At 32.4% G+C, this 24857-nt stretch overlaps 3 protein-coding genes across 7 annotated transcripts in view; 2 read left to right on the top strand and 1 right to left on the bottom strand.

The window, feature by feature from the left end:
• Positions 1 to 14124, top strand: part of gish (casein kinase I gish) — a 68744-nt gene extending 54620 nt beyond the window's left edge. The window contains exons 7-12 of one of the 2 annotated variants that reach the window (XM_066740942.1): positions 1059 to 1133; positions 1820 to 1903; positions 3725 to 3850; positions 4398 to 4418; positions 5062 to 5168; positions 6286 to 14124. In XM_066740942.1, the coding sequence (XP_066597039.1) occupies positions 1059 to 1133; positions 1820 to 1903; positions 3725 to 3850; positions 4398 to 4418; positions 5062 to 5168; positions 6286 to 6337 (465 nt within the window). In that variant the 3' untranslated portion in view covers positions 6338 to 14124. Of the gene's footprint in view, positions 1 to 1058; positions 1134 to 1819; positions 1904 to 3724; positions 3851 to 4397; positions 4419 to 5061; positions 5169 to 5481; positions 5806 to 6285 lie in introns of those variants that run through there. The other variant, XM_066740944.1, reaches the window with a different exon arrangement.
• On the bottom strand, positions 9772 to 16643 carry LOC136781918 (uncharacterized). Of its 3 annotated transcripts, none has more exons than XR_010824033.1 (6): positions 16118 to 16643; positions 15836 to 16035; positions 15606 to 15768; positions 15325 to 15528; positions 14953 to 15265; positions 9772 to 14886 (listed from the first exon to the last, which is right to left on the bottom strand). XR_010824033.1 is itself a non-coding variant. In XM_066740945.1 (5 exons), the coding sequence occupies exons 2-5, from the start codon at positions 16017 to 16019 to the stop codon at positions 15076 to 15078; spliced, it is 741 nt and encodes a 246-aa protein (XP_066597042.1). In that variant the 5' UTR covers positions 16020 to 16035; positions 16118 to 16643; the 3' UTR covers positions 9772 to 15075. The 3 variants fall into 3 exon arrangements, 1 of the variants encoding a protein (XP_066597042.1); XR_010824034.1 differs by having other exon boundaries at positions 9772 to 14860; XM_066740945.1 differs by having other exon boundaries at positions 9772 to 15265.
• Positions 16644 to 20361: 3718 nt separating this feature from the next.
• LOC136781920 (centrosomal protein of 120 kDa-like) lies at positions 20362 to 24839 on the top strand. 2 transcript variants are annotated; one of them, XM_066740948.1, is made up of 12 exons: positions 20363 to 21052; positions 21175 to 21362; positions 21444 to 21591; positions 21661 to 21913; positions 21975 to 22631; positions 22696 to 22994; positions 23068 to 23311; positions 23370 to 23490; positions 23572 to 23675; positions 23740 to 24021; positions 24095 to 24423; positions 24512 to 24839. In XM_066740948.1, exons 2-12 carry the CDS (start codon positions 21311 to 21313, stop codon positions 24837 to 24839), a joined length of 2817 nt encoding a protein of 938 aa, XP_066597045.1. In that variant the 5' UTR covers positions 20363 to 21052; positions 21175 to 21310. The 2 variants fall into 2 exon arrangements, with proteins under 2 accessions (XP_066597046.1, XP_066597045.1); XM_066740949.1 differs by lacking the exon at positions 21975 to 22631 and having other exon boundaries at positions 20362 to 21052.
• The last annotated feature ends 18 nt before the right edge of the window (positions 24840 to 24857 follow it).

The following is a 24857-nucleotide window of genomic DNA, read 5'->3' as shown; positions in this document are numbered from 1 at the left end:
GTGACACACAGTTGCAATGAAAATCCTAAAGAACCTTGAACGATAACGAGAATTGCATGATATCTTAGTTCTTTCTGGCCACTCGTCCTTCACAGTTCTTCTGAATTTTGTGAATCGATCGTTCCTGCAAGCTGGTAAGAAAACGCAAAGCCCTCGACGAAATTTCTCAGAAATAATATCAAGCAAAAGCAAGATTTTAAAGTTGTGCGAAGAGAAACGATCAATACTAAGAGTTGGAGTGGAACTCGAGCTACGTTCTTTAACAGAATCTGTTTAAATGCAAAGAGAAAAATACATGGGCGTAGAAAATTATGAGTCGTAGATTTTTTAAAGAGGAAGATTATAGAGTAAGAAAAGTCTTTGTGCTGTTTACTTTTTTATTGTTTACCAGTAATGGCCGGAAGTACCAAAAGGTCCATAATCCCTAAAGCACTACCCAACACAAGAGACGATACCAATACGAGATAGGATTACGCAAGATATTGTTTTTCTCACCGCTCCCTCGCATCTCCCTTCCCTCTAGTAGCAAAGTTGACATGCATTTTCCTTCTGGTATTAATCTTATCACACTACCAGATTATTGCAAGGCCGCCTTGTATTTCTTGTTCCTCGCTCAGACCATGTTAATTTTCTTAAATTCATTATCTTCTTTCAAAAATACATCGATTCTCTTGTTGCATTCATTTTATTTTCTACATTTAAATACCACTGATCATAATAGAAAAGGTTAAAGTTCAAAATCAACACAAATATCTCGTTTATCAAAACTGAGATGTGTTACCAAAAACTTTCCCTCTTCAAAACTGAAGAAGTTAGATTTTTAAGAAGACGGGTTATTGTTGCCAATGCAAACTTTGTAATTAAAGTTGATAGATTTATAGAGATATGAACTGATATTTGTATTCGGAAGAAACATGAGGTATCGTCTCTTTGGGGTAAGTAAACCGTGACGATGCGTGATAAAAATCCATCGATGGAGCGAGGCCTTGCTTAAATATGGTAACCACGTCTCACTGATTTTTCACGTTTGCATGCTGCCTGCAATTTCCTCTTTCTAGCCGCCCAACTTCGAGCAACTCAGGCAGCTCAGGATGGCAGCACCTTCTAACATGGAAAAAACCAGTTCTGACCAGGTTGGTGATGATAGTTGGTATCAACCACTGTCTATAACCCAACCATCCCTACGATATAATTTCCCATTATCCTACAGTAGCATCAATCATCCATTCCCATTTTTTGATAAGCCTCTCAATACAGCTTATCGTTTCAAACCCACAATTTATTAACTCATCGTTACTGATGGCCAAATAGTAACTTTCACGTATCTTTGTAACATTTCTTTCCAATAACAAAGCTTGCTACGTACAACATTTTACATACACGAATAACACTGAGGTTTTGCTTGCACCTATTTACTTTACGCAGTTAGTTTTGCACAACACTAAACCCATCGTACACTGTTGTTTAAATTGTGACTGCTATAACATGCCAGTGGCAAAGGATTGTTTAATATTTTATAGCAGTAATGTGTTAATAAAGCTTTGGCTATTGTTTCGATGACTAAAATTTTTATTATTATTCCTATTAAGTGATAATATGATTACAACCCAAGAAATGTATGACACAGGTATTAAAGTTTGTAATTCACAGATTATAAGAGTGTTAAGCAGAAATGTATGACTTACGATGTGATTAATCTTCGAGTATATAAACAAGCTCGTTTGCAAGTACGATATGGTGGCTCGGATCATTTATAATGAAACGATAAGCGTCGATTAACTTTTCCACTGGATCTAAATATTTTTCCTTTTGATTTCAGCCTACACCGTGCACCTCGGTGCAAACTGGCCACGACTACGTCGTTTCACCCAACCGTGATCGTCAAATTATCGCCACTTACAAGGTATTCAATGAATTTTTCACTCGTAAAAAAAGGCAGCATGGACATTCGTAGCTTAGCTATTTGTTATTTCAAGTAACAGCATGGGCATTTCCCTGAGTGAGCAAGGGTTTATCAATTTCAATAATAAACGAGATTTTTATGACCCCATTGAATGCCAACACTCTTAAACCAATAATTCGATCAATGATACGTTGCGATAAGGTGGAAATTTATATTGGACTCGTTGTTCGATTGAAAAAGAGAAGACTCGAATAAACTTGATCGTGATTAAGCATAACATTTATGAGCACTCGTTCTTTACGAGTAGGACAGTTTTTGAAACGAATCGATCAGCAGAGTTTAGCTCGGATAATTTGGTTGACGATTAGAGACCTCGTTAGACCTTGTCCTTATTGCTTTATGGAGTAAGGCGATATGTATAATTATGAAGAAGGATCTGCTATGAAAGAGAACGCACACCTTATTGTCGATAATACAGGGTGGAATTTCAGTTTTTCTTTTAATTGATTTCTGTTCATTGCTTTGCGTGGAAAATGACCTTGGTAATTAGGAGTACGATGATTTCGAGGAGGACGTCCTCGTCATGGACGAGGTTCGCGTTGAAATCCAAGGCAACTACGTAAGCTTCTATCACAATTGATTTCATTCACATATACTTCTTCATGTACGATTTATTATCTTATCTCCCGTTTTTATTTGTTCGTCTTAATTAGAGAAGACGCGATAGTTTCTAATTAGATATCAGAGTGCTTGATAAAGTACTCGCAGCTTTGATAATACAACATTGAACATTTTCTTCAAAATAGAAATTCATTTCAAACTACATTGTTCTTTTACGTAACTCGTTAGCTACTCGAGAAAATTTCTTTCAATTTCTCCCAATTTGTCCATTTTTAACTTGGTTCCTATATTTAATTATAATATAATTGAGTATGTAATTTAATATAACACATATATTTACAATTTTAATTAAGCTTACGTTTGTTAATTAATTTTTCAAGAAACGATTGTTTCTCTTAAATTCTATAAAAAATTGTATAAATATTTGTTCAAAGAATTCATTGCATGAAAGGACTTTTTATCTCTCTCTCTCTCTCTCTCTCTCTCTCTCCACGCATCGTTAATGAAGAAGTAAATGAAGTTTCTACCGGAGATATTTGCTTGCTAGTCATTTTATTAATCGCATAGTAGAGAAAACGATAGATTATAGTTAGAGAAATTATTTAAAGATGTAATAAGTTTAATCGTTATTATGTAATATATGTGTCTGAGAAGTAATTTCATTGGTCACTGCGTAATGTACATACGTCCTTCACAATTGTAACGAGCATAAATCAATTTACCAGATAGAACATAGATATCAGTTCATCAAAGCAAAACTAGTATTGCGTAATAGTTTATACCTGTGCGTAAATGGCAAAGCACAATTAGACAACATTACGACGCACCATCAAACCCTATAATTATCTTATATCATCATACATTAGCTCTTTGCCAAACCTCGGTCAAATTTAAGAAGCAAGATGGTTTCGAAAAGTCAATTAAGCTATATAATTTGCCATTTATACCAGTATAATTATTATACGTAAAGAATGCTTTGTGGAAAAGGTGTCCGTAGAGATCCATGAGAAATTCGATTAGAGAAGTTTTTGGCGAGGTGTCAACAAAAAGGGATAAAAGACATTAAAATCTATAGATCAGAAGAATGAGAGACTAGTTAGAGAAAATTGTAAGAATGAATAATAAATTTGCTGTGAATATCCTAAATTTGGATGACCTAACGCGTTGCTGTCGCGACGCCTGTCGTGCTTGTTCCTGCAGGATGTGGCAGGTGGAGGGGTGGGAGGAGGGGGCGGTAAGGGGGTGGGAACCACGTGGCCAGATACAGTGAAGCAAACAGGAGCTGGTGGCACATTGACACCTGCTGACAGGCATGGCTCTGTTCAGGTGAGTTCACCCACACTTCTTCCCACATAAAACAATTTCCTCCCCCCCCCCACCCCCCCCCCCACCCCCCCCCCACCCCTCATCAACCTTTTCTCTCCACGCTCCTCTCTCTCTCTCTCTCTCTCTCTCTCTCTCTATTTTTCTTTTTTTTATACAATATCCCCTTCTCCACTCTCTTATCATTCTTATTTACCAATCGTCGCTCCAGTTCTTACTACTACATGCTTTCTACATTTTTTTAAACCAAAAAAAGACTCGTATTTAACGATCAAATTATGCTTGACTGGAAGCTTCGTCAGTTTTAAGTAACAGTGCTTTGTAAACGTAACAATAATATTTAATAAATGTCGTGATAACACGCTCGATGGAAGTAACATCAATTTGAATCAATGAAATTATAGCGTGACCAATTGATTTCGGAGCGACTTTAATTTCCCTTTTCACATCAAAAGTCCTTGTTTCTTTCCTTTCTCGACTCTGATTTTCCGCAGCATCAAAGAGCAATGTGCCAATGTGCCAGGATTAAAACGATACACTCTATTTCTAGACAAGACACAAATGGATTATGGTCAGTTAAAAGTCTGTGCGATTTGGTTTGTTGCCGCATGCGTTTTTCTTTCGTGTCCTCGCCTCTCGACAATTGAATGACATTCCTCTCTTTATATACTTTGGATACTAAATACTAATCCAGAAACTGTCATGGTCATTTTACACTCCTCTTTCTCTCGCTTGCGAAACGAAGACCTGCACTATTGTGCTGCCATCTCTTTGTAATTTATCCTCTTCCACGAACCTATTTTAAACTTGCGACGTTCAGTTTATTAACACTCTCGAGTATTTTGCTTCTTTGACAATCCTATTCGTACCATTTTTCGTCCCTGAATTATTATTTTGATTTACTACTATAATCTTAACGAGATAAATTTATCAAAAGCTTAATCATTATTTTTACACGCATTAAATACATAGTTTTAAGTAAGCTTCCCCTGCTATTTTTTCATCCTAGTTTTATTTTTTCATTTCTCACCTTTAAGTTGGTAATTGTATTTTTTGGAAAGTTACGTAGATCCTCATTGATTTTGTACATTTTTCTACAATATACATTATTTTTTGGTAAAGCATTGTTTAAACGGTCAAATTCCTTTTGATGATTGTTGCGCACATTCAATTTGCTTTTTGTTTAATAATAATTATAATATTTTTTTATTTAGGTGGTGTCGTCGACCAACGGAGAATTAGCCAATGATGATCCAACGGCGGGTCATTCGAATACCCCTATTACGGCACCTCAAGAAGTTGACATGGTAGACGAGACCAAGTTAGTATTGGTTATATTCGTTCTTAACGATTTTTGTTCAACTTCTCCTCTTCTCTTCTCTACACTTTCCATAATACTCATTCATTTCATTGCCTGCTTCAAATTTGTGCCATCGAATCACATTTCTTTGTTTGTATCCATTGTTACAGACACATTAAATGATATTTGAGGCATCATTGTATAAGCTTTATTATTGGGACCAGGCTTATCTATATGCAATAAATCAATTAATAGAATTTATTCATTAACGATTCATGAATTCTCTCTTTTTGCTTGTGCTTGTCATGTTAGTAGCGAACTGTCCTTTTTTCAGAAGATATTTTCTGCCCTCGAGAAATATTTGTGTTCGTTGTGGAAAATGTATAAAACTCACAAACCAAGAGTTTCAATCTTCCAAATCCAATGGCTTATCAAACGTGATACCTGAACTACATTTCTTATCAAAATTTAAATGGGCAATGCGAGTCTTTCTATTGGCCAATATCGAGCAGAAATACCAAATTAGTTTACGCAGCAGACTCATCTGATGCCATCCATTTAATGTCTTTTACTTTATATTTTCGATCATCCCGTTTTTTTATGGATTTTAATATCCATCTCTATTGTGTCTTTAATAAATTTTATCCATCTGTTAATGTTTCTCATTAATTCAATAATCATATCCAAAATAATTTCTCGCAGCTTCGTTTTAGCTGCATGGTGTTTATAAAGCAAAAGCCTCTTCTACATGGTCAACTATAAGTATATCGAAACAGAAAGCTCTTTCGTAGAATTTGACATTGTTGCTGAATTGGATCAGCCAAAAGTAAAATGTTTCGGTGCATGGAAACTTGTACCAATGAATAAACTACTGTCTATCATATAGAAAACTTTTTACTGATTCGAAAATGATATCAGCGATGCTTTGATGGGATGAGAATAATTAATTTCAGCAATGCTATTTAGCTGTCTGATTAGCTTGTTACTTTATTGTAGGCTGTGAAATATGTTGGAATATCTGGTGTACCTGCCTAGTAGCTTTGGAATGTTGCATGCTTCAATGCATGTTAGTGTGAGACCAGATAAGGCCACCATAGAAGACGATTCTAAGTCCTATTAGTGTTTGCTTCATTTCCAGATGTTGCTGCTTCTTCAAGCGGAAGAAGAAGAAAAGTGGTCGACAAAAATGACTGTCCATTGCTGTTGGGCTGGGGGGTACTGGTCAGTGTGGGGGTGGTGTGTGTGCTGAAGGCGCAGGTGGCCGAGTGCCAGTTTCAAGAATGGTAAAACGAACTGCAGAAAGCAAAACTGATCCGGAAAGGGAAGCTGTCAATCTGTTGCATGCTGCTAGTAATTCAGCATCCAGGGATTCCATGCTACATACTGCTGTTACCATGACGCCTACACCTCCACCACTTACTAATTGAGCAGCTCCTTCTCTTCGTCCACCTTTAGACGTTTCAGCAAAGATCGGTCCTCTAAGTGCCAACTGTCATCACTCAAGAAACCAATGCGTCATTGACAGTTGCTCTTTGTTCAGAGAATCATCTGCGTTTTTAACGTAATCTGTATAAAGGACTGTCACTGCGATGATAACTACTCCTTAGCTGCTGTGAAAGTGATCTTAGACTAGAAAGGGGTAGACTGTGCGACCAGTAAAGTTAGTTGATCCACAGTCCAAACAGCCCTAAAATGGAAAATATTTGCGCAAACTTGTCCATGGAACTGCGCCGTTTGGTCTTAATTGTTTTGAGGCTGAAATGGAACGTGAAACCGATGGAGTATGAATGATTGTATCAAAGTCACTGTGAGCCTGCGTGGTAAAACGTTAATAACGCAGCCTCACTTACGTTGCCTCCTGGATAAGAAGATCCATCGGTTGTTCAAAAGTTGTACTTAGGATCGTGTGACGTGAGTTTATCGAGGATGTCAGAAAGTTCTAGATATAATGGAATCTTATGAACAATATACTGGATAATTTGATATTTAATAAAATCTTCGTTCGGTTAAAAATTATTTATACAATGGAAATTCTAAGAATTAGGAAGATTTCTGTAATGCTACTAAAGGTTTAAAGTATAGTATAGATTGTTACAGAAGTTTTTTGATGGTCCGGGGAAAATAATGTAGTCCACGTGACGAAAAATGCTAAACAATATTCCATCAAAGTCGAGGTGAAGCTCGGTGAAAGTAGACTTATAAATCTATTGTCATTTTGTGTCCAGAAAGTCCTGCATTGTTAAAGACCCCCTCTCCACCCCCCCCCCCCCCTCCCGACACTCCAGTAACTAAAATTATTCATCTTCTACATCCATCTTAACTATTATTACTATAACGTCATATTATCTTCTATTATTCTTATCGCTACTATTATTATTGTAATATAATCATTGCTACCCATTTACGATTATTTTTCGACTTGATGATGATGATGATGAATATAATGATATTTGTATCGGGATTTCCATGTTGTTGTTGTTCAGCGTTTTACATTCTCGACGCGTAACTCGCTGACTGAATTTTCATTTGCCGTGCGGCATCGTGCGATTTTGTTATCCGGCTTAGCCTTATTCGCCTTTAGTTCATTAAGGAATTGACGGTACCAGGTGATGAATGCAGTGCCTGTAACTTTTTTCTTCGCCCATGGCTGGAATTAAAATAAATACAGTCTCATTAAGAAAAGATTTCAGGCCTTTCCATTGCATTCAGTGTGTGTGTTTTCAGCTCTCACCAAGTCTGATTAATACAAAAGGCATGAAACTGAAATGTTGAGTAAATCTATTAAAGTTTGAAAATATTGCATTCTTACGTAAAAAAAAGAGAGAAAAACAATATTATGCTGAAGAGAAATGTGCAAAAAATATTCAGCAGTTGCAATACGTGAATTTCTTCCTTCGATTGTACACATATTTAACGTGCATGATTTTATATTTTGGAAAATGTACGATTTGTTTCATTATTTTAGCCAATGTCCCACTTGTAGAAAAATTGTCTGATCGATTTTAATGTTTTACATTGTAACATCTAAAGTATACAAGCTATCAGTATTATCTCTAATTCATATGAAATTATACCCAACTGTACTAGAACGATGATAAACAATTGCGAACGTATCATATTTTATCTAATGGAATATTTATTTTTATGCATACACTGCCTCAAGTTTTCCTAATCGACTTATCGACCTGATAATACTGCACTATTTATAAGTAGAAGATTAAAGGATATTTTGCTACCAAAACTGCACATCGTTTATACATTGAGAGAGTACGAATGCGACAATTTATCAATGTGATATTTTTCTTTATCACTGTATTACGCTATATTATTTAAGGCCTTGTTTTTAATCTAAAACCAAATTTACCTATTTGCAAATCAATTGTAAATAGCGTTTATATAAACATATATATGATCATCAAATTTTCATTAATCCTAGATAATTGTTAATCATTTTGTTGAAAGAATTTATTCATTTCATTAATAAAATGGGAATGCGTTTTTAACAATCCTACTTAAGAACATTATTTATCGAATATCACGCAACTTATGATTAAGGGGACGAACTAATGCTGTTGCAATGTATGATTCAACATTTATAAAGACGGCAAATATTTACTTCCACGTATAATCCGGCATAATAAATTTCATAATAATTGCATTGCAATTGAAAACATTTCATTAGAATTTAAGAATAGGAATAGTTTCGGTTTCATGCCTTGAGACTATTAAAAAGTCATCTTATATGAATTTATCCATAAATTGCAAAAATACAATTTTACATAACATATCGAGGTTTAAGAAAATAAAAATGCTTCGTCTGTAGCCTCTAACATATATATTATATAAACAAAAAGGATGCAGCAGAGCACATATGAAAAATAGGAATTTTTATATTTCAAATTTTGTTACATAATGTTTTATAAGAAGAGGGAAATTTTCGGGTTGACTACAATATTTTTCGTTCTGTCTTTCTTTTATCTGTTCTTTGTCGAAAAATCATATTTTTTCCACAACGAAATTTTTGGATTTTTCGAAAGACCTTTTTTTTGTTTTTAAATTCTTCTGCCCCTAATCGACGCATATTATGATACTATGTATAAGAATGTAACAAAAGAGAACCAAAGTATGCCTCTAATTCGTAAAATTAATTGGCTAACTATCAATATAGCTATGTATTCCGAACTTGCAAAGTTTTATAGTTCGATTTACTAGCTCAATGTATAGAACTTTAATCCGTTTGTATGATTGAAAAGTTGAAAAAATTGCGTGGAAAGGTTGTGACGTGCGATAGATATTATAGCTTAATAAAATGTGAAATTGTTGCAGGAGCTTTATTATACGTAGCAAGAATTTCACGATCGTGTTACTAATCAAGGATAAAAGATTTGTGGAATTGACGTGTCTCTATGGTGCGCAGGAATAATAATACTTAATACGGAAACATATTAGGCTCGAGTAAACTGAGATCAAAGAAAAACTTATATGTATTACAAAATTAAAAAAAAATGACTGTGCGAGTTGCGCTGGTTACAAGGACCAGTAAGAAATTTTGGATTTTATAACAACACAAAAGTTCTGTTACACGTCTGCATGGATATAAAATTTGTGTGAATAAGAGAGAGAGAGAGAGAGAGAGAGAGAGAGAGAGAGAGAGAGAGAGAGAGAGAGAGAGAGAGAGAGAGAGAGAGAGAGAGAGAGAGAGAGAGAGAGAGAAAGAGAGAAAATGTTTATGTGTACGTCTGTGAAGGGGGCATTGTAGTATATTTCTTCAGAGTTGAAATTTATTGCAAATTAAACAATGATGTTTACTGAAACTGCCGGCTCATTTACAGTACTTTTTTATTCAGACTAAAATATTTCTGTAAAATTTATACGACGTATACGTGCTATTCAGCTCCAAAAATGCAAATTTATCTGGAAAGTTATAAAGATAACGAGGGCTAAAGATCCAAGCTTTGTTTTATAATCGTATGTCAATATATGATAATCGTTGAAAATGTTGAACCACAGCTAATTACTTTCGCACTTAAAATGATTTTTTCCATAGTAACCGCGAGATAACCAGTAAACAACCTATTACTCCAAAAAATCTCTAAATTCTATTTCGAGCTACGTGCTATTTTGTAGGTAGCGCTGAAAATTGTAAATCTCATGATTGTGCAATTGGAAGAGCTATTATATTGTATAAATATATAATTAAAGAAAGAGCCTGTTAAATATTATGCAAATTGGATTTTCTTAACGAAATAAGAAAAAATTGACATATGGAAATGCATGATTGTTCTATTATGTTAATATTCCATATAATTTAATCTTTAGTTATTTTCAAAACACCACCGTCTTGAAATCATCGATACGTTATATACATATATACTCAAAATTTGTGTAACTTGTGAAGTCGATAGAAAGCATAAATTGGAGATGGATAAAATGAAGAGCAGAGTATTTCACGCATATTGATATTTTATTACGACAATGATGATGATCGAGTAGCGAGTCACATTCAGCGTTATTGTCATTGATTAAAAAGGAAGAGCCAAATGTTGGTCAATTTGCTTGTTACTTCACTCGCGCAAGGAGAGAGAGATTAACGTATTTACGTAGATCTTGCAAATCTGTAGCAGAACAATAGTGAGCGCACAAAACTTCTTACACGGTCTTATTAACTTTTGCATTTTTTAAATATTTGTATTAAAACCCAAGTCTGGTCAGCGAAACTGGTATATTCATTAGAAATCACGAGATTATAGATACTTTCTTTTACAAAATACAGCGATATTGAATAAGACGAAGCAAATGATTTTTCTTCATTTTTATCAAGGATAAGAATCGAATGTTAGAAAGGTTTATTAATTCAAGCATTGAACAAAATTGTATGTAGCTGCTTCGAGAGAAATCATTTGTATTTAAACTTGTATTTTTGCTTGTACTTTTCTGATCGACGTACGTCTCGTAATAATACGCTTAAACGGTGGTCGAGAACTAATAGTACTTTGCAATACGTATATTCGAATAGTATATTGTAATTTCCCAAACGATGAGGCAACTTTATAGTGTATTGTTCCTTTTGTAGCACGAATGCTCCTAGAACAAGCGAAAAGACAAGTAAACCTTTTCTGTTGACAAAATGTAGAAAATTAGCTACGAGAAGAGAATCTTGGCACGGCATCTTTGGTCAAATCCTAAAACACAGCGAGATCTCTCGTTTATCATTTCCCAAATGAACTGTAAGACTTTATCCATCGTTCGATGTTTGAAGATTTGATCGAAATACGAGCCTGGATGTAAAGGCAAAAGTTTGTAACAAGTATGTTTGTATGCGTGTAAAGTAGGCAATGTTGATTAGTCGATAGTTTGAGTAAGAGTTTTTGGGGTTTCTGCGAGAGCGTCCTTCGCAAGATCTCCGGGGCCAAAGGCTCATGCGGCTTATCACAGCGATTCATTGGCCATTGATAAGAAATATGTGACACTGACAATTGTACGTGTCCTTGAGATTCGTGTAATCGTTAATTTCCTGTTTAGCGATAGGGCCGCTGTAATTTGTATTTGTAACATTACCCTGCCAAAATGAGAGATGAATGGCTCTATCGTGCTGTTACAACCGTGTGCGACAATTTAGCCCGTAGTTTTCTCAAGCAATTTTCTCAGTCTCACCGTTTTTAATATACAACACGACTGACTGCTAATCAAGCATGGTTGTGAGCATGCTCTACTCATGATCCACATTTACTTCCGTCTTCTTTTCTCATGTCTCTTGAGACCTCGGAGCGAACTAGAGGCGATCCACAGCGTTCCTCTGAAACTTCTCCTCTCAAGGATTGCTAAAGATAAGCGCGATATCTCTCCAAGACAGCTAGAGCCGATTTTTTTTTTTTTTTTTTTTTTTTTTTTTGCGTTTCTGTAGAAATTTTCAGCGAGCGTTAAGCGATTGTATTTTTGTTTTGTTTTGTACATAACGTGACAACCTCATTGGTACCTCTCAGAAATTCGTTCCGAAGCGAGATTTGGATCGGGTGCATTCGTGTGTTCTCCACTCATGACTCTTGATCATTCTGGAAGAACCGAACGCATTGATTTCCCCTATGTGACGAAACTCACTTAATTATGAGACTCGACTTATTAAAATAGTGTACTACGATGTTTGATCATATCTGATGGTACTTGCTCCGTTATCAGACGAGAAAATCGACAAATCGAATAATAAGTGCACCGTAAAGACTAAGTAAGGGTTTAGAGTATCAAAGTTTTACCATCTCGTACGTAATAAAGTATCATTTTTATATTTCGTTTAATCTTTATCTCAGACGGATTGTGAAAACTTTGAATGCGCGTCAAATTGATATATTGTGATTTTTCTTTTTTATATACGCATATGCATAAGTGAATAGATAAATATGTATATTATGGTAATCTTGCTGAAGACACAAATCTTTGTGCGATTTGTCGTTTGCTTCGTGAAAATCTCCGTCTACCTTTGTACGAGCTATTGATTCGCAGATATAGAAGGAACAGAAATAATTGTTAATAACTAAGGACGAGTAAGTCTCGTACGGAAGTGGCAGCTCGTATTTGACAACTCTTATGCGTGCGCTTGTATACTTTAGTTGTTACATGACGATGTGGAGAAAGCTTAACGGGGAAATGCCTTTCTTTGTTTCGAATAATAATAATAAAAGTAAAAACCGGATAAGCGTAGATTGGAGCGAATGTGTTATTTTGTACATAAGAAATGAGATAGTTCTTAGAAAATAAAAATTGCAGGAGATTATAAGGGGAGTAACAAGAGAGAGGTGAAAAAGAATGATAGATTGTGAAGAAACGAAGGATTTTGTCAAAGTTGAAAATGATGTTAGCTACAACTTATACATATGAATATATTACTACCTAAGACCTAAACGATTGATAAACTATATTATTATTATTATTATTATATTATTATTATTATTACAATCATTACTATCGGCCGATTCGCAGCGCAACTATTGTTATTCATCGTTTTGCTGCGCAATTGTAAGAATCCTAATGAACAAGGGGTGTGCTATTTTGTGATGAAACACTCAAATGATGTAACTGTGAAGTTTTATGATATATGTGCGAAAATTCTAGCAATGTCAGTAGTCGTACTGCAAAGTATTTCGTTCAAGATTCAATCAAGAAATTTTGAAATTCTTTTTTCATACACTCTTCCTATAGCATAGAAGAAGGACTCATCGAAATTCTCTCCAGTACGCTTTTGGCATTCTGAGAAGCATTGATCCTTTTTTATTCGTCTTAAATCTATACTCTATCGACAACCAACAAATTTATGTATATAGTAATTAAATTGTTTTAATATCATCTATATGGTAATTTCTTGCTTTACGCCTACAAGCGTAAAGCTGGATTTGCACAGCGACACGACCCGTAAAAAATGGCTTTTTAATTCTTATATATCGGTGCAGTACAATACGATATGAATATGTATTGAACTTTACAGTAAATGGAAAGCGACTTTTAACGCGCCGTGTCGCTATGTGTGAATCCACCTTAAAACGAAGGAGGAGAGCGGTCTGCATGAACTGAATAAACGGACACGAGACTGAACGCCATACTGGACCACAATTATTATATTTATTTCAATTACATCTGCATTTCCACACAAACATATGCAGACAGTTAACATAAGTTGTCGATTATTCTGGAATTTAATGTTTAAAGATCAAGCCAATGTGAACCTCTCTCTCCTGTAGTTCAATTTATTGTATGCATAAACTGTGATTGGTATTTTTATCTTTAATTTTACATTACCGATTGAAGAATTGTTATTTAGCGTGTTAAACTCATGCTTCTAATAAAACGAATTATTAGGAAAATTGAAGAAAAGCAAAACGAAAAAAGGAAAAAAACAAATACTGTGGTCGTTCACAAGCTTATTCTTGTAAATATGCATCATGTTCACGCGCTTAGAGAATAAGAAGAGAAAGTACTTTACGAATTATTTTTGTGTTCTTATTAATTTATGCCACTTTTATTGCTATTTAATTAAGGGTTTTCCTATTTTCCTTAAAAGAAAAACACATTGTTTCAAACCTTTTCACTTTCATTACAAATTGAGGTTTATTAGCTCACACATAAATATATATATATATATACACATTATTCTTAATATAATTAGACAATTTAATGCCAACAATATTGATCCTTCCGTCAATGAGAACTTTAATATGCCTAAACAACCACTACTTTTATACTAAAAGCTAAACGTCAAGCGTAAACGCTGCCTTGGATGTTTTAAATAGTCCTCCATATTTTATGGCAAATTTTGTGTGGTAGCACATTTTAAAAAATTACTAAAATGCTATGGACATATCATTTAAAAGACTTATGGTTTAAAACTGTAGCATGTATAGTCAATACGCACACACGTATTATTTTTAAAAAGTATAAGTCATAAATATAATAAATAAATAGTACATTATCAATCCTTTAACAGTATGCGATATTCTAAATTTTTTTTTTTTAAAAATATAGTATAAATTGCTGAATAAGTATTCAGAAACCAGACAAATCATATAGCACATCTTTAATTACTGTGATTTTGAACTTTTATTTTTATCCGCATGTGTAGCGAAAAAAAACAAATGGATAACAGAATAAGTGAGATGTCGTTTCTATGTTGTCCACGATTTGAGTATTAATGATGATTAATATAGCGCTCGATCTATTTTGAGAAGCTATCGAAATACACAACAACAATTTGCTATATAAAAAGAGAATCTCAGTTAAAATTTCCAAGATTAATTTTGAATACTCTTTGATCGCTTACCTAAGGCTTTAAAAATAGTAAAATTGTTTCCTTGACAGTTCTTAATTAAAACGTTTAATCACCATGTTATCTACTTGAGGCAAATTCTATATGTCAGATCCTATTAAAAAATATTTATTTACACTAATTTTCCTTGTTACTTTCGGATAATTTTAATACTGCTTCTAGGGTTAACAAGTTTTTATGCTGAACCAGCATATCAATAAGGTATGGATTGTCCATTAAACTATTACCACATGCTGCTATAAACTTCTTTATAAGTTTTTTCATTAGGTTAATTTTCGCTATGGTCTTTTGGATTTTTTCTTTTTTCCTAAAAAAATACAACACTATTGTTTTAAGTCAATTAATTTAAAATGAATTCATACTAACTTTGCAATATTAGGATTGGTTTCTTGTAATTTTTGAGCTTTAAGATTCTCTTGTCTTTTTAAAAATTGATGATACTCAAGAATTAACTGTTGACATTGAATTTGTAATTGAAATTTGTCCATAAGTGCTTCTTCAATGGATGATTGCAATTTGAAAACTTTACCATTCAAAATAAAAAGTTCCTGCATACAAAGCTTTACTTTTCTGCAATAATAATTGTTTATTTTAATTATTTCTTACATTATGATTAAGGTTTTTATACTGCCTGTATATTTTCTTACTTGTAATACTGAAGGTTCTTTTCTTTTTGAATAAGTATCTCCTGAATAGCTTGACCGTGTAGACATAAGTATATAGCTTTTTCATTTGTAAGATATTCAGCTGTAACTTCTTCTAGTTTTTTCTGTATTTCATTCTTATTTAATGGTTGATTATTCTGATGATCTAACAGCAAGTCAGAAGAGTTATTAACTGTAGTTAATTACAAGTTTAAAAAGAAATTAGTAAGTACAAATTCTTTCTCTAGCCCCTGAGAGCAGCAGCCTCCTGTTTAAGTGTTTTAGTGAACCCCTTGTTGTTTCAATTTTCTTTTCCAAAGGCTTTAAGTCTTCTAGAATTGTTGCACGAATTGGAAATGTTGTTACACTCTCGTTAAAGTCGATTAATATGTTCTCTAAATTGTCAAGTTCTGTCATTTTGGTTATCTGTAAACTTTTATTTTATTTACATTATTTAAAATACGTGGTTACTTTTCAAATAAAGGAAAGTATTCAATATAGTTATAGATATTTACGTAAAATTTATTGTTTATTTTATTGCTTTTGAAGGTTATGATGATACATTCAAAACAATCGGTCCACCGGCCAGACGCCAGCCAGACGCCAGCGACGCCAGCCAGGCGCCAAGGGCCATCGGGCCGGGCCACACCGGGCCACCGGCACAGCGTTGCCAACTCCGCCATTTTGAATTATGCTACGCTGTATACAGCGTTGCCAAGTCCGCCATTTTGAATTACACTACGCTGCATAGTATGTGGCGAGAACAAAATATACTACTCTACGTGGTATAGCAAGTGTCTAGACTACAAACTGTAGTTTCAACTGGAAGTATACCTAAGATGCGTTCGAGAATGAATGACTAAATATGATTGGTCAATTTGGAAGGACGTTGACCAATCATGAAAAGTCACTTGCAAATTAAAAGATTTCGATTACCGTACCTGCAAAACTGATGATTTGTGCCGAAAATCGTATGCCAATTAACTGAGTACACATAAAATCATATTATTAATTACTTAGGATGAAGAGTAATGTCTTTTATGGAAGTTTCAATCGAGAAAAATTTATCTTTGCTAAGACTTTGATAAGCTGAAATTCCATTTTAACAGGATCGGTCTTTGGCGTCTTGGCTAGCTTCGTTGGCTGTATTAGCTGCTATTTTCGTCATTAATATGATGATGCATATAACAGAAACTCAATAAAATAATAATATGATGTATAGTTTTTCAAAGTTTAGGAAGTAACATAAGCTCTCATTTAAAAATTATTCAACCGATCTTGATTAAATTTTCAACAGTGCTTCATAATATTAATAATTTTTGTATGAAATCTAGCTATTTGTTTTTATATATTTATAAATAAAATATTATTTTTATGCAATGAAAATGAGATGAAGAAAAACATTGTAAGAATAAACATTATTTATTTAAAAGCATATAACTTTTTTACAAATTTAAAGAATTTTCAAATATCGAAGATTCAAATAAAAACTATAGGTTAAGTTACAAATTTATATATTCTTTTTAAATTTAAGATAATAATTGAAATATCAGTAAATTATGCAATTTTGAGAAACGGGCGTTACATCAGCATAAAGTATTCTGAATCTTCATCGGAAACACCTTCATTTTCATTATCTGTATTTGATGTATTAAAATTGTACATGCTTTGATTGCAATGATCTATCATATCTGCGGATGGTTCAAATAATTTATAAGTACCACTATTCTTAACACATTCCCACGCAGTCAAATTATTTTTTAATGTAGTTGTCTTCATTTTGTTCCTGTTTTTCGTTTTCGTTAAATTAACTTTACTAAAAAGTCGTTCGCACTCAGCGTTTGAATGAGGTAAGCAAAGCAAGTTTAAAACAAATTGAGATAAATTCGTATACTTTTGTAGGTCCATAATATCATCATAATTTAATAATTTAACCCAAAAAACATCTATTAACTTTTCATTTGTAATGTCGAGTGGTAGCTGTGCGAAAGGTAGTAGACGCCATTCATCATCTACTGATTGCCTGGTGAAACAGGAAGAATCTAAATTACGAGGAAACATTTCAAAAATAGAAGTTAATGTTGGTACCGTTACATGAAATTGGGGATCAATAGATTTGTGAGGAATAAAACATTCCAAATCTCTCAAACGTAAATCATTAAAATCAAAACGTTTTTATAACTCTTTGCTTGCTTCTTTCAAAAAATTAAACGTATTCAGACGAAAATTCTGTACATGTTCCGCTTGTTGTATTATCTCGGGTTTCTGCAATTCGGTATTTACCTTTAAACCTAAATAAATTTCATTTATTGGTAGAAAATGAAGCTCCTTATCAGGATCTATGTCCTTCACATTCGTGCTGAGAACATAGCTATTGTCCATATAACAAATTAGAATATCTTTAAATAATGCTGCTGCTTGATTGTAAAGTAATGGAATAATAACTTTTTCAGACTAAAATAGTCAATTAAATTTTGTAAATTTTGGTAATACCCATTTTAAGAACAAATAATAACATTTCACGAATGGATGAGTTATGGATGAGTAAATTATCTCCGCTGCTGGTAAATGCTGTTCTTCCCACAACTGTGTGAAATACATTTGAAGAGGCTCCCATTGCTCTAAAATTCGATCTACAACTGCTTTTAATGAAAGCCATCGCGTTTGAGCACTATATAACATTTTATGCACTTCAGCATCCAACAAAATGTGAAATTCCTTAAATTGGTGTTGCCGCTTACTACTAAGTTTAAAAAAATTATAAATATTGCGCCCTAAATCTTCACATTCACGTGGTAATGTTTTACAAGCATAATTCGCACATAAATGTGCAGTATGACATATGCACTTCAAAATAGTAATATTAGGACAATCATTTCTAAATCTAGATGCTAATGAATTATGTGAACCCATCATACAGTTCGGTTCAATAATCTTGCACCAGGCGAGGGGAAGCAGAAATCAGGGGGGCGAGGGGATATCTAGGGAGTTTGTCCGTAGCTGTCAAATGGCGCGATTAACCCTCAATTTTGGATCGTAAACAAAAATAATATTTTCGGAAAACGATTGCGGAAAAGAAGGAAGGATTTAATACATAACAGAGAAGACAAAATATATCAGATGAGTATAAATTAATAACACAAAATGAAAATTATTGTGAATTTATAAAGAAATATACTTTGTGGTTATTTTATTTCTGCTACAGGCTAAATCCTATTCTTCATGAATTTAAAGCGCAGGAAAGAAATACTTAAAGAACAATGAATAAAAAGGATTAATTTATAAAGCATTTCTGTTTGGCCCAATAGTTTCAATAATTGTGACATAATGTTATAATAGTGAATGTGTAAGAAAGATTGCTGCGTAAACAAAGAAATTTTATTATAAAATAATAATGATGTTTAATAATGTTTTGATTCCTATTATTATAAATTAAAGTTAGTTCAATAAAAATATTATTTTAATTTCTTCCTTAACCATACACAATTTCTATACGTACATAGTAATTACATATTCTTGTAGAACCTATCTTTAAGCTACTCTAAATAAATTGCAACTATTTTAAATCCACAGTTCTTAACTATTTACTTCAATGATTTTTATTATTCAATGTGAGATTATTTGTATAAAGTTTCTGCTAATTTCTTATTCATCCGTACTTCACATGCTTCCACATCTCGTATGACATTTATTTGCCTTGATTATTCCTTCTTCTAGTTTTGAACACATATACCAATAATTCTCTAGATATTTTCAAATATGCTCAGATATGCTTATTCTGCTGTCTAATTATTTCTATAATAATTAGGATGATTGGTAAACTATTGCTGTATTAAATTTGAAGAATGGACACTGGACTTATTGTACTTAAATATGTTTGGCACCTCATCCACATGATATATTTTCCTTCAATTTGAGAGGATATTGTCGACCAATATGTTTATGTATACTGTTGAGTTCATCTTGTTTTTAGCTTCAAATTATATTTTCCAGCTACATATTTGGATATCCATTCCCAATATGCAATACTTATTTTATTATTCCTATTTGTTCATGAGACTTATCTGTCCTAAAACCTTTATTTATCCAGTCGTCATAAGTATATCCTATCATTTTCAGATGATTGAAATATCTTTCTATCAATCCTGACAACATTATAATAAGAGTAAGGAAATAAGAGTATTCTATATTCAAAATGTATATTCAAACCCATAGCTGGAAAACTACTTGAAGCTAAAAAATAAGATGAACTCAGTGTAATACACATATAACTTTTAAGGAATTTATCTATCCAAGTATTATGAAAACATATCTCACAGAAGAGAGGCCCAATTTAAATAGCATCATTCAAATGCCAATTTTCCAAATTTAATAAGACAATGGTTTAACAATCATTCCAATGCCAATTTTCCAAATTTAATAAAACAATGGTTTAACAATCATTCCAATTTTTATAAAATTAATTACATATCAACATAATCATCTTATCTGCATGTATTTAAAATTGAAAATAACATTATTGTTATATATTATAGACTAGAAGAAAATAGTGCAAAGGAGGCATATAAATATCATGAAAGGTAATATGTCGAAGAATGTGACAGACTAATAAGAAATTTTCAGAAACTCTACGCAATTTGTCTCACTTTGAATAATAAGAATCATTGAAGTAAATAATTATGAGCTGTAGATTTAAAATAGTTGCAATTTAGTTAGAGTAGCTTAAAGATAGGTTCTGCAAGAATATCTAATTACTACGTACGTATAGAAATTGTGTATGGTTAAGGAAGAAATTAAAATAATATTTTCATTGAACTAACTTTAATTTATAATAATAGGAATCAAAATATTATTAAACATCATTATTATTTTATAATAAAATTTCTTTGTAACGCAGCAATCTCTCTTACATATTCACTATTATAACATTATGTCACAATTATTGAAACTATTGGGCCACACACAAAGGTTTTATAAATTAGTCCTTTTCATTCATTGTTCTTTAAGTATTTCTTTTCTGCGATTAAAATTCATGAAAAATAGGATTTAGCCTGTAACAGAAATAAAATAACCACAAAGTTTATTTCTTTATAAATTCACAATAATTTTCATTTTGTGTTATTAATTTATACTTATCTGATATATTTTTTCTTCTCTGTCATGTATGAAAATCCTTCCTTCTTTTCCGCAATCGTTTTCCGAAAATATTACTTTTGTTTACGATCCAAAATTGAGGGTTAATCGCGCCAATTGACAGCTACGGACGGAGTACGGACAAACTCACTAGAAATCCCTCCGCCCCTCTGATTCCTGCTTCCCCTCGCCAGACGCAAGATTTCTGCACCCAACTGTACTATCGGATTGGTCGAATTCAAATTTAAATCTCCGATTTTAAATGACGGGATGAAACTATACCAATATGTACTATAAATTATAAATAAATACCGAGCGTATGTTATAAATTTGTATTTTTAAATTATATGTACTAATTGCGCTTTCCAAGTGTAACATTTCAAACTTTCAAAGTTATATCCTATATTCATTGGTTTTAAATGTTTTAATATTAAACAAGGTTATTTGTGATCGTGCGGCTTTCGTTACCATGGAAGCGAAGTTAAACCACCAAGCTCTCTTTGATACACGTTCAGTATTTTTAAAAGTAATATTTTTTACTTACTTACTTTATTTACTTTTTAAATCAACATATAATGGACGAATTAACGAGTTCTAATATACAAGTTGTTCTTCGTATTAAAGAAGGTTGGTTTCAAGCAATATATTAACTTATTTTTAAAAATATTCTCTTGCATGCCACTGACGTAAATAAGTTTAAATTTTTAGGCAAAGGTTTTGACCAAATTTTGCATTCAACATCCTTAACTGCAAGCTTAAATGGACATTTACTAGAAACCAACGCTATAGAAGCTTCTGCAAATCCACAATATACTACAGATTTAATATGGGAATTGGATAAAATTACCTTAAGAAAGTAAAGTATATGCACAAATAAATTTTTATTTATAATATGGATATAAAGTAATCAATTGATATTCTATAGACTGCGATCTGGTCAAGTTACACTAAAATTAGAATGTTTTGCATTTAAAGAAGATGACACTAAAGACAAAGTTGGATATGCATTGTTAAGTATACGTTCTGCTCAAATTGTGCCTAGAAATAAAAGTACAAACGTCAAATATACTTGGCATAAATTGCTTGGATTAAAAAGTGATATCAAACCACCTAAGCCTGAATTATTTCTTGCTTTATGTGTCGAAGAACAAGAGATCAAACCTAATTTAACAATTGAGGTAATAGCTTTTATGGCATTCCTTTGTCAAAATTTATCGATAATCAAATATCATTTTACAGCCTAGTCAAACACCTGCACTGGCACAAAATGAACACATTATACAATTAGGTTCAATAAATACTTCATTAGATTTATTTTTATTAAGCATCACAGCTTGTTTTTTAGAAAATATTGATTTTTTGCTACCAGCCAAATATTTTATTAATGAAAGAAGAAATTTAACTCTTTGCTACACAATTTTTAACAGTGATGTTTCTGTAAAATTAATAGAGCAGAACCATGAGAAGAATCTATTGTGTAGTGAGAAAGTTATTTTAAAAATTAAAAGTTCATTGGATGAATTAAAAAATTATTTGGATCAAAATCCATTCCTATTTTTATCCTTACATTATCAGAATAATTTAATAAGCAGATCGCAGGTTGACCTACGTTCCCTTATATCTGATGAAAATATTGGAGGATTTCATAATAGTAGCCCAAATATCTGTACAATTATAGAACAGAAATGTACTTTAACAAGAGAATCACCAGATACTCTTTTATTTGATACAAATAAGCCATATATTGACTTAGTAATTAAGCTGACACATGCCGGAATGAACTTAAATCCAATGGAACAACAAAATTTGACTGAGTCTGTTCATAGTGAAAGTTATTCTGTGTGTAATGAAGATCCCTTTAGCCTCTATAATAATCCAAATTTTTCATTGAATTCTGTGCGTGATTATTACAGTATTCCTTTGTAGTAAAGGGTTCTTGTTAATTTAGCTTATTTTGCAGAAACTTCCTGAACTTGAATCTCATAGAAATCCATATGGAGATTGCGGTCAAAATATTTCACTTTGTAACAGCAATTGTTTAATGAAATACAATACACATAACAGTGATTTGAGAAGTCATGAAGCTTTAAAAATCTGCAACTCAACATCTTACCACATGCTTCAGAAACAGGAGCATTTGTGTGCTTGTGTAGAATCTCCTAAAAGTGCAGAAGCTTATCATTGTTATTGCTTACATATAAAATTAAATGCCATGACATTGTTATCTACTAACTTAAAAATTAAAGATATTAACTTTAGGTAAGTTTTAATAATAATTTAACTAATTAAACATTTTATAAAAATAGCATAAAAATGATATTTCAATATGTAGATTTCATCATCCAAAGGCACAAATTATGTCAACACTCTATCAAAAATTGCCAATTTCATCTGGTGAAAAAGTAAAGTTTCAGGATGTTGGTTGCAAATTACAATTTATTTCTGTGGTAAATGAGATAAAAAATTTATTATTGGCTTTTCCACCAAAATTGACAATACATGATGCAGGATCAATTGAGAACATTATTTTCTCTGAATGCATCCTTGATGTTGTGAGACTTTTCCACCAGAGCAAGGTACTTTAGCAAAACTTAATGTAATTGTTGTAATATATTAATTAGATAATGTTTGTAGCTTGAATGTCAATATGAAGCCCCATTGTTTGATGCTAATAAGAAACACATTGGAAAGTTTGATATTATGCTTCATTTAGAAGATCAAGGCCCTTATTATAAGGCAGGAAGAAAAGCACATGGTACTTTATTCTGAATTTTTCAAAATTATTTTAATAAGAGTCTTTTCACAAAGGATATAATTTACAAATTATCGCATTTAGCGGAAAATTTTGGACCACCAATTTTAGATGATAGCTTAGCATACAAAATAGTTGATGAACTTGAAACATGGAAAGAGAGACAAAAAGAAATGTTTAATTTTGAGGTATGCTCTTGATATAAATTGTAAATAATAGTCTATATATATTATTTCTTATAAATGGTTTCAGTTGAAAAAAAAAGAAGAGAGACATTTACATATACTTGCTGAAGAATGGCAAAAGAGAAAAGAGAATCTTGAAGTTAAACTGGCAAACAGCGTAGAGCAATGTAAATCATTAGCGTTGAGTTTAAACAACGCTACAGAAGATTTGAAAAGTAGAAGGTTAAAGAACCTGGAAAAAGAAGCTAAATTAATTCAAGCTAATGAAGAGCTGAAGTGGAGATATGAATCTAAATTACAGGAAGTCCGGGAAATTTATTGTGCCTTAAAAGACGATCTTACGGCAAAGGTATAAAATAATAAATATAATTTTGTTGAATTAAGATTCATAATAAAATATATTAGCGGTTTTTTTGTCTCAGATAAGTACTCTGGAAGATAAAAATACTATGCTTGAAGCAAAAATTGAACCACTTTTAACTGAAAATGATGAATTAAAAAGAACTATTATGAAACAAAATGAAAAATTGGTTTTATTAGAAAAAGATTTATTAGATCAAGATGAAACGTCATCATTACATCAAGAATTAAAACTTCTTAAAGAAAAATTGCATAGTACTCAAAACAGTAAAATTTTTTTTAAAGAGCAGTGGGCCAAAGCAGTTAGGGAGATTCATAGAATAACAACAGAATATCAACAAGTAATGGAATTCCAGATAAAATCTAGTAAGGAAGAATTAGAAAATTTAGAGTACGTATAATAAAAGGCACTATAAAATATTTGGGCGGGTAATTACGCAAAAGTCAAAAAACTTTTTAAATTAACAATTTTGTTTTAGTCTTGAAGAAATGTTGAGTACCGATACCACAGCTCTCGCAACTGACAGAATTCTTCTCGATCAAATTCAAAAAGAGGTTGATATAATGAAGCCGAGTCTTAATCTTCAATGGAAAGAAGACGAAAATATATTTAACATACCAGATGAATATGACTCTTCGGTCAGTCGAGGTAAGCAACAAGTGGAAAGTTCGACGGAACATGAAAAAAAATTAAAGAAACTTATGGAAGAGCGAGATACTCTGCTAAAAACTGGAAGTTACAACATCGATGACTCAATTATCGTTAATTTAAACTCAGAGATCAGATCTTTGCTACTTAACAATTAATAACCATTTCACAAAAGA

Source organism: Prorops nasuta, unplaced genomic scaffold (assembly GCF_024137725.1).
Source record: "Prorops nasuta isolate Cenicafe-Biocafe unplaced genomic scaffold, Cenicafe_Pnas_1.2 PNAS00024, whole genome shotgun sequence".
NCBI lineage: Eukaryota > Metazoa > Arthropoda > Insecta > Hymenoptera > Bethylidae > Prorops > Prorops nasuta.
Note: the sequence above shows the minus strand (reverse complement) of the source record. Positions and strands in the feature narration are given on the sequence as shown.